This window comes from Malania oleifera, chromosome 7 (assembly GCF_029873635.1).
Source record: "Malania oleifera isolate guangnan ecotype guangnan chromosome 7, ASM2987363v1, whole genome shotgun sequence".
In the NCBI taxonomy this organism is placed as follows: Eukaryota; Viridiplantae; Streptophyta; class Magnoliopsida; order Santalales; family Ximeniaceae; genus Malania; species Malania oleifera.
Genome location: NC_080423.1, coordinates 13,802,954 through 13,813,503, shown reverse-complemented (window position 1 = coordinate 13,813,503; position 10,550 = coordinate 13,802,954). Strand labels below are relative to the sequence as shown.

The 10,550-nt window shown below is 33.2% G+C and overlaps 1 protein-coding gene across 1 annotated transcript; it reads right to left on the bottom strand.

The window, feature by feature from the left end:
- Nucleotides 1-5,783: 5,783 nt before the first annotated feature.
- LOC131160758 (anthocyanidin 3-O-glucosyltransferase 2-like) lies at nucleotides 5,784-7,217 on the bottom strand. Its single transcript, XM_058116640.1, has one exon. The coding sequence runs from the start codon at nucleotides 7,215-7,217 to the stop codon at nucleotides 5,784-5,786; it is 1,434 nt and encodes a 477-aa protein (XP_057972623.1).
- Between the last annotated feature and the right edge of the window lie 3,333 nt (nucleotides 7,218-10,550).

Below are 10,550 nucleotides of genomic sequence, written 5' to 3'. Positions count from 1 at the left end.
GTTGAAATCTCGTGCCATAATCCAAGATTGTCCAAAAGATTGACACTCAAACTCACCTTGTCTAATATTTAAAATTGTTGCTAATGCTTTTGGGGTAAAGGCAATTGATTTCCCCATGATTTTAGTAGATGTTGTCGAATCCCCTTTAACCATATTTGTATAAAAACTTTTAACCAATTTCAGATACACTCCCTTAGCTTGATAGGCAATGAACTTTTTCCATCCTAATGTTCTAAACATGGGTAAAATTGAGGGAAAATCATTTTCAAAGAAAGTCGTGTCCAATACCTTACCGAAGAGAGGTTAAGTTGAACGAACATGCTCTCTATATAATTGCTTCGCATGTTGAGTGACAAGCCATTGCTCTATATTGTTGTTGTCATCCTTCCCAAAAGTAGAGCCTCTTATTGCTATATTTTTTGTTCTTGGCATGATGATTTGAAGAAAATGAATGATGACATCCTCTAAAATCTAGTGGGAATGAAGTAGGAGGATGTATTTTAGAAATTAATCATAAGGTTTTAAGTGAGGGAAGGCTGGTAAATGAAGGAGGAAAGAGTTTAGAGGAAAGGAGAGTTAGGGTCAGCAGACTGATGATTTAAAATTTAGGGTTTCATACTGTTAAGTATATAAATCGTCGTCAGTCAGTCAACTGAAATCATGGGGTCAATTGCTTGACATTTTGTTTGTTTGAATTTTTTTACCAAATAGTAGGGAGTCAATCGACTGTGCCTTAGAGAGTCAATCGCCGAACCTTACTGGGCCTGAGAATTTAACAATTTAGAAAGGGATCAGTTGACTGTGAATTACTTGTTAACCAACTGACCTCACTTGCTAGCTTAAAACTCATTCAAATTCTCTTCTCTAGACAACTCCTCTACTATGCAATAAACCTAGTTCATGTCGTATAGAGATAAATCTATCTTCGAAAAGTGGTTTTGTAAATATATCAGCCATTTCATCACTTGTATTCATAATTTCAAGTGAGATGTCTTCTTTATGCACATGATCTCTCAAAAATGATGTCTTATATCAATATGCTTGGTTCTTGAATGAGATATGGGATTTTTGGAGATATTAATGGTGCTGGCATTGTCACACTTTATAGGTATAGCCGAATACTCCAAATTAAAATCCTTTAACTGTTGCTTCATATAGAGAGTTTGAGTACAACTGCTACTTGCTGCCACGTACTTAGCTTCTGTAGTAAATAGGGCTACAAAATTTTATTTCCCGGAGAACCAAGACACAAGAGATCTACCTAGGAAGTGGCAAGTACCACTTGTGCTTTTCCGATCAATTTTACATCCAGTATAGTCCGTAGCCGAATAGCTGATCATCTCAAAGCCTGTAACTTTAAGATGCCATAGACCTAAGTCAATAGTACCTATTAGATATCTTAAGATTCTTTTGACGGCTATTTGGTGTGATTCCTTAAGGACTGCTTGATACCAAGCACACATACATACACTGAAGATAATGTCTGGTCTACTGGCTATCAAATAAAGTAGACTACCTATCATACCTCGGTAGTATTTCATATCTACCGATTATCCTTTTTCATCTTTATTAAGATTTATAGATGTCCTCATAGGAGTCCCCAAGGTCTTCCACCTTCCATATCGAATTTCTTAATCAATTTTCTTATGTATTTTGATTGATTTATAAAAGTTCCATTTTTGGCTTCATTAATTTGAAGTTCTAGGAAGTAAGTTAACCCTCCCATCATACTCATCTCAAATTCGTCCTGCATACACTTTGCAAAATCTTCGCATAATTCTTCATTTGTAGAACCGAAAATGATATCATCCACATATATTTGAATAATAAGCATATCTTCATTTTTAAATTTAATAAACAATGTGTTGTCCCCTTTTCCTCTATAAAAGTCATTTTCTAATTGAAATCCACTTAAATGCTCATACCAAGCTCTAGGAGCTTGTTTTAGTCTGTATAATGCTTTTGTTAATCTAAATACATGATTAGGTAATAAACATCCTGAAAACCTGGAGACTGTGCTACATAAATTTCTTCATTTATAAATCCATTTAAGAATGCACTCTTCACATCCATTTGATAAAGTTTAAATTCTTTGTAAGATGGATAAGCTAATAACATTCTTATGGTTTTCATTCTTACTACAGGAGCAAAAGTCTTTTCATTATCTATTCCTTATTCTTGATTATATCCTCGAGCTACGAGTCTAGCCTTGTCACGCACTATAATGCCATTTTCATCCTTTTTATTCCTAAACACCCATTTGGTTCCAATTACTGAATGATCGTCAAGTCTATGAACTAGCTTCCAAATTTTAGTTCTTTCAAACTAATTTAATTCTTCTTGCATGGCTATTATCCTAGAGTCATCACTTAATGCCTCTTCTATGTTCTTGGGTTCCTCCTGAGATAGGAATGCATAATTAACTACACATATTATTTAGAGAGGATCTAGTAGATACTTCTCGTGAAGGTTCACCAATGATTTGATCCTTTGGGTGATTTCTTACAGACCTCCATTCTTTAGGTAGTTCGGATTGATCTTTAGGTGTATTATCTGAAGTTGAGCCCAATTCCTTATTCTCATTGTTCACTTCTTTTATTTCTAAGTCTTCTAAACTTTTCTTTATTTCAGCTTCCTCAATGTTAGATGGTTTAGAAAATGGATTTGCTTCATCAAAAGTTACATATATTGATTATATGATTGTGAGAGTCCTTTTGTTTTAGATCCTAAAGGCTTTACTGTTCAATGCATATCGTAAGATTATTCCTTTGCCTGATTTCACATCAAATTTTCCCAAGTCCTCTTTGTCATTTAATATAAAACACTTACATCCAAATACATGAAAGTAAGATATGTTGGGTCTTCTACCTTTCCATAGTTCATAGGGAGTCCTTTCTAAGCTTGATCTAAGAGTGACTCTATTCATCATAGAACAAGCGGTATTTACCGCTTCAACCCAAAAGTACTTAGGTAAATTATGTTCATTTAACATAGTCCTAGCCATTTCTTTAAGTGAACTAATTTTCCTTTCAACAACTCCATTTTGTTGAGGAGTTCGAGGAGCCAAAAAATTGTGGGTTATTCTATATTCATCATAGAATTTTCAACATTTTATTTTTGATTCTCTTCCTTGATCACTTCTGATATTTAGAACTCCATATCCCTTTTCATTTTGGAGTTTCTTACACAAACAGATTAGCATCTTGCAAACTTCATCTTTGGAGGTTAAGAAGAGTGCCAAAGTAAACCTGGAGTAGTCATCAACAATGACGAAAGCATATTACTTTCCTCCTATACTTTGTGTTCTAGTAGGACCAAATAAATCTAAATGGATACGTTCCAAGAGTATAATAGCGAAAATATGTTTCTTATTTTTAAAACTTGTTTTAGTTTGCTTCCCAAGTTGACAAGCATCACAAACTTTGTCTTTTGCGGACTTTGTGCTAGGTAGACCTTTAACTAAGTTCTTTTTAGCTAATTTAGATAATAAATTCATACTCGCATATCCTAGTCTTCTATGCCATAGCCAACTGGCTTCATTCATGGCTGTTAAGCATGTGGCTTCTTGAGATATTAGATTTTTAAAGTTTATGCAATACACATTTTCAACCCTATTTCCAATGAATAGGATATCATGCTTTTCACGATTTTCAAATACTTACTTGTCTTGTTTAAAGATTACATCAAAGCTTTTATCACTTAATTGACTAATGCTAAGTAGATTATGTTTCAACCTATTTACCAATAAAACATCCTCAATAATTAATGAGGGTTCTTTACCTACATTTTTTATACCAATAATTTTACCTTTAGCATTGTTTCCGAAGGTGACATGTCCACTATCTTTTAGCGTTAATGTGGTAAATTTTGATTTGTCTCTGATCATGTGCCTTGAACACCTACTGTCCAAGTACCATTTGTCTTTTGATGGAGTGGTCCTAAAACACACCTACAAGAAGGGTTTCAAGGTGTTACTTTTGGTACCCAAACCTTCTTAGGTCTTTTTAATTTAGGTATATCTTTAGTTTTGATTTGATCCATACTTCCTTAATTTTAACATTTTTCTTTTTAAATAGACATTCAAACTTGATTTAAAAGATTCTACAAATTCACCCAACCTTTTTTCCCCCCCAATGTAATTAGGTCACCTAATTACTTCCAATTGATTAGTATATTAGGTAAACTTAAATAAAAAGAATTAATTGTCATTATTTACGATGTTGCAATCAAGTTTGAAATTACGGTTCTACAATAAGAAGGTTTGGTATGATAGTTTATGTTCATATTTTATGTCATCTATTGCCTTACGAATATTTTCATTTAATATATCATTTAACTTACTAATTTTTATTTTCTTTATCAAGTGCCAAAAGTACTTTACAGTTTTGATTGCTTTCTTTTACATTGTGACATACTTAATACTATTCTTATTTTTTATACATTAATAAGTGTTATTTCTAGCTATTTCAATTTAAAAAACTAATATAATAACTTTATATTTTAAAATAATAAAGGCTTTATGTTATCATGCTCCTAGTTGACATTTGGCGCCTCAGACATCGCGTGAGGTACAAATTACAAATATAAAGTATTATATAACATATAGTGTACTACTCTATTTACCCACTACTTTCAACCCTAACTAGTTGAATTAAAATAAAGCATAGTGTGAAAGGAATTCTCCTCCATTTATCCACTACTTCCAACCCTAACTAGTTGAATAAAAATAGGGCATAGTGTGAAAGGAATTCTTTGAAAGCAAAGTGATTTTAGTTATTCATCTTTTAGAAAGTAGCATTAGAGCTTCATCAAACAATTGTATTTGTAAGGGCGTAGAGTTCCTTGATCGCCATTTAATGGTTTTTACCTATTTACCTCTTACCTATGTTTACAAGTTTGAAATTTGAAACATCGATTTTAATTTATATGGATTTGACCAGTATGCACTAATGAAATATGAAATTATACTTAATTTCATCCAAATCTACACAAATTCAAATTTAGTGTTTGAATCTGCACTTAATATAACCTTATTTCTTTTCATTAACTAAAATTAATTTCTTCTTTTGAGTTCTAAAGTAATTCTAATTGCCCTTCTAGTTTTAATAAGAATTGGCACTCCTACTAAAAGTAGCTAGTAGATTAGTGTGATAATTATACTTAGCTACATGGGCTAAGATTAGCATTGACTACATGTAGATGGTCAAAATTGTCTCCAACATCATATACATAAGAAATCTCTCACCAATTAACATTTTAAAGAACCTTGCTTTCATATTAATTTTAAATTCGATTTTTTAAAAAACTAAAAAATCATAGGCAAAAATAGGAAATTTTGTAAAAAGATTTAGGATTGATGATATGTTGATCTTTTGACAAATGGAGGCTAAGAGGCATTCCATTGATGTAGAGATTGGATGATATGGTGAAGGTTGGTAATAAAAACGAAATGTTAGTGGTTTAAAATGGGATCACTTGGTTATGCAACATAATTAACCTAATAATTTCTTGAAAATATATGGTTGTTGTAAGCATGAGGCAACTCCCTTGAATTATAGAATTTGAATTTAATTGAGAGCTACATTGATTCATTTTGATCAGCATCCTGAAATAACTAAGAAGATTGCCCACTGAATGCATGACATTATTGATTGACACAAAGACTAATTATTAAATTCAACACTTTAGTATTCCTAGAAATCAATCAAAGGACATTAATCCTTGCAACAAACTGACATTTCCCCATCTTCTTTCCTCTTACCCAAATTCTATCAGTCCCCACATTAATCGCACATCACTTGTTCGATGAATTGTCCCAAAGATATGTACGAAGACCCATCCCTTGTTGGAGCCTTCCTAATCTTCTCCCTCATCTCCTTAACATTTTTCCTAATCACTTCACCATCTCCCTCCATTACACGCCTTATCCCTTTCTCTATCTCATTCGCACTCACCAAATCGCCACTGTCCTTCTTGTAATCTATTCTGATCTCCACCCCTAGCCCTAGTTCCCTCACCATCGCGAACGCATTTAGTTGTTGCTCTGCATACATTGGCCATGTTGCAATCGGCACCCCATACCACATGCTCTCCAATATTGAGTTCCATCCGCAGTGTGACACAAATCCTCCTACTGCTCTATGGGCCAAAACAGCCACTTGTGGTGCCCATCCAATAACCTTCCCAATCCCAGCTGTTCGCTCTAAGAACCCTTCGGGTAGTACCTCTTCGGGGTTGTCATAATCAGTTGGAAACACAATCTTATTTTTAACTGTTGATGGTGGGGACCTTCGTAATGACCAGAGGAACCGATGCCCACTGAGCTCTAACCCAAGTGCAATCTCTCTTACTTGGTTCACGTTAAAGCTCCCCATGCTTCCAAAGCATAGGAACACAATTGATGATGGGGGTTGATCATCGAGCCACGACATGATGCTAGACCCCTTTTGTGCACCATCGGTTAGATTGAGTATGGGTCCCACCGGGTAAATGGGTGGAGTTCCATCTGTAATATTAGTATTGAGTGTGTTGATAGGATAGGATTCTAACTCCACGCACGTGTTTACTAAAATACCCTTTGATTCCCTGAATCTTTTGGCGCTGTTAAGGAAAGCCGTTGTCCCACCGTCCTTGTCCACCCCCGCAAAGGGCAGCACGCTAGCCGGAACTGGATTGGCGAAACCAGGGATGATCAACTCAGCGTCTGAATTGACGAGCTCAGTGATGTCCCGGTGATGGTCATCGCGAAGGGTTTGGAAATGGAGCACGAGACCGAGAACAGCAGCGCCGGATGGGAAGAACACGTAGGAAGGCAGACCCAGCTCCTTTGCCAGGTCCATCATCAGGGTGCATAACATGTCGACGACGAACCCGGCCACAGGGGCGGAGTCTGGCGAGGCACTGAGTTCGGCGACGGCGGCTCGGACATTGGGTATGCTGGGGCTGACAATGGCGTCGAAGGATTTATAAGCAGGCGGATCGTCAGGGGTTTGTTGTGGGGGAGGGAGGTTTAGAAATTTGATGCCGCCGTGGCCGGTGGAAGCGGCGGAGACTGATTTGATATATGAGTCGGCCATAGACGGGAAGGGAGTGTGGATGATGAGCACGGTGGCGGAGAGGTGGGGGTAGCGATGGGTGAGGAGCTTCGCGATCTCGACCATGGACACGATGTGGCCGACGGCCGGAAATGGGATAAACATCAGCTCTGCTTTCTTCATTCTTTCTTAATTTCTTTGTTAAGGGTGTACGTGTTTATTCTCAGTACTTTGGCTTGCTCTTGAACTTGCCGGCGTATGTATATATATGAATTATATATATATATATATATATAGAGAGAGAGAGAGAGAGAGAGGGAAGTGGTTTAGTGCGAGGGTCGTCAGTTTGCATCTACGCATTATTGCTCATTGCATGTATATGGAGATACATTTGACCTTGGAGATACATTTGACCTTTTGCTTTGGTGTGACATGTGCGCTGTGCGGAAAGTCATGGGAAAAGACTTGCCAAATCCACGAAGCTTCTTTCATCATGAGCATTAACGGCACATACCTAGAAATTTTCTTTGGTATAAATAATATTAAATTAAAGTAGTACTTGATAATTTTATATTTGAATTTGAATGAATTTTAATCATACTTAATATAATTTTATATTACATTTTATTCAAATTCATATAAATTCAAATTCAAAATCTCTATCAAACATAAAGCAGAAGTATTTTTATATTTCCTATATGTATAATTAAAATACACATAAATTTACAATTAATATAATAAATAACTGTTTCAAATAATGTTCATTTAAAAAAAAATTGAAAGAAACACTTTCTCGCATCTCATTATAGTCTTATTTTATTTTATTTTGCATGAAAGTTTTAGATTTTTCAAGTTTATTTTGTTTTTTAAGAGTGAGAGTCAAGTACTATTTTGCTAGAGATAAATATTTAATTTGTTATAAGTACTTTTGATTTTTAAAATTTCAATATTCCACAGAACTACATCTAGATCAGCCACTAAAGTCAATATAATTAGAAGAAAATATGTTCCTTCACATGTTCATACGCTCATTTTTAGCATGTAAAACGTGATTAGCTGAATTTTATATTTACTAAAATATATGATGGGTGTGACCTATTTACCACATGCACTTCACCAAAAAAATAATATTGTATATCTAGAAATAAAATTCCTACAATAATTTATTATGACCAGTGATTCAAAGCCTAGGTAGGCTTTCAACTCATCAACCGAGCAGACACATTAACATGTTTTCCTTGATTTCCTCTTCACTAGCATGCATAGCAATTATGTGCGCTGCTCATCAATAGCCCACCACTATATGCTAAAGTTTCTTTTAGTCTTGACTAGCTTAATTAAGTTTTAAAATGAATGGGGATATAAGCAGTAGAAAAATTCTTGTTAATATGTACTCCATAGTTTTCATATTAAACTTAAGCTAAAAAAAAAAAGAAAAAAAAAGAGAGATCTATTAATTATCTACAGGATCATTTCTCAAAAGAAAAAAAAAACAATGAAAGAATGTGTTATGCACAAGGTCAAGCATGAAGTATTAAACTTATCACATCACTTTAGTTTTATTGAGATGCCTAAAATTAGAAAAATTCAGTAGTTATAATATATAATGTTTTCATCTAGTTTCGAAAAATATTATCAAATCAAAATATTTAGTCATAGATGGATGGAAATTAAAGAAAATCTCTTGCTTCGGTCGCAAGGAGACATTGAAATGGTCAAAATGTGAGAGTTTTATGTTATAAGGTATAGCGTTCAAATCTTGAGAAGGGTGAGAAGAAGTATATATAACGGACATTAAGCCCAATTTAAACTTCCAATCCATCTAAATAAAAGATAATAACTTTCATAACACAAAATAATATTTGTCAATCTGATAAGAAACATTCTAGTGGTTATAGTTTGGGACTTATATATTTAAGTTTCGAGTTTGAACTTAAAAATACGGGAAAGGGTATGAAATAGGAGATGGGTCACACCCTATCGTGTACTATTTATCAAATGAAAATTATTTATTTTGTAGGTGTGCATATGATGTTTAAATATATATTCCACGTAATATGTTATATTTTAAAGAATAATTTAATCAAATATATCATTTAATAATTTTACTAATTTTTTAACTTTGTTTATGATCAAGGGTCAAAAGTGCCTTACATTTTTTAAGTAGTTTATTTTATATCATGCTTATTACTCTCCTTATTTTTATGCATTGATCAGTGTGTTTTCTAGATACCTATTTTTTTATTCATAAAACTAAACTACTCAACTTTATTTTATATCATCATATGCTTCTTACTCTTCTTACTTTTATGGGACTCATCAGTATGCTTTCTAGATATATATATATATATATATATATATATATATATATAGCTATTTTTCTATTCATGAAACTAAATTAATCAACGTTATATAAAAGTTACAATGACTTATGTTATACATCTATGCGCCTTATACATTGCGTGAGGTACAAACTAACAATAATTATTATATAGCAGTAGCCCATTACTTTTGTAGAGACTCGGAAAAGTAATAACAATGAAAATAATAAAGGAAAAAAAGGAAAAAAAAAAAAAGAAAGAGAAAGAAAAGAAGAAGGAAGAAAAATTCGAAGGGAGCGAAACGGCAGGGACTCATCGACGAGTGCCCTATGCTCATCGACGACGAGATCCCGAGACCTAGGAAATCTTAGATTTAAAGGATTGACGATGAACCCATTGTTCTCGTTGACGAGTATCCTTCTTTGACTCGTTGACGAATCTTCTGTTCTCGTCGAAGAGTACACATGGACTAGCAGCCGATAAATAGGCTTTAAGTCACTTTTCCGTGAAAAAAATCACTCTCTCTTCACTCTCAATCTCTAGGGCTTCGGCCTCAGCTCTCTCTCTCTCTCTCTTGATGTTTGGCCCGGTTTCGACCCGATTCAATGATCATACATCACCACAAGGTTCTAGGGACAATTCTCTACAAGTTAACCGGAGCGGTTTTGTAGTTTAGGCTTTGTAGACACCCTATTTTTGCCCTAACCAAATAGAACACGAGATCCCCTCTTATTATTTTCATTATTATTATTATTACCTTATTATTATTATTATTATTATTTTATTTTATTTTTATTATTTTCCTATATTATTAGTACTTTACTATTATTTGTCTAGTATTTTTATTATCATTATTATTATTATTTTTCATTGTTATTATTATTACTAGTACTTTTATTATCTTTATTTTATTTTTACTTTACTATAATTATTTTTGTTTTCCATTTATTTTATTGTTATTATTTTTGATATATTATTATTATTATTATTATTATTTTATTTTCCTATATTATTATAAGTAATTTATTATTATCACTGTTATTTATTTATTATTATCATTATTATTATTTTATCTTTATTATTTTTATTTTTACTATAATTATTTATTACTATTTACTATTTAGTACTATTATTATTATTATTACCTTATTGATATTGATATTATTATGATTATTATTATTAATATTATTTCCCT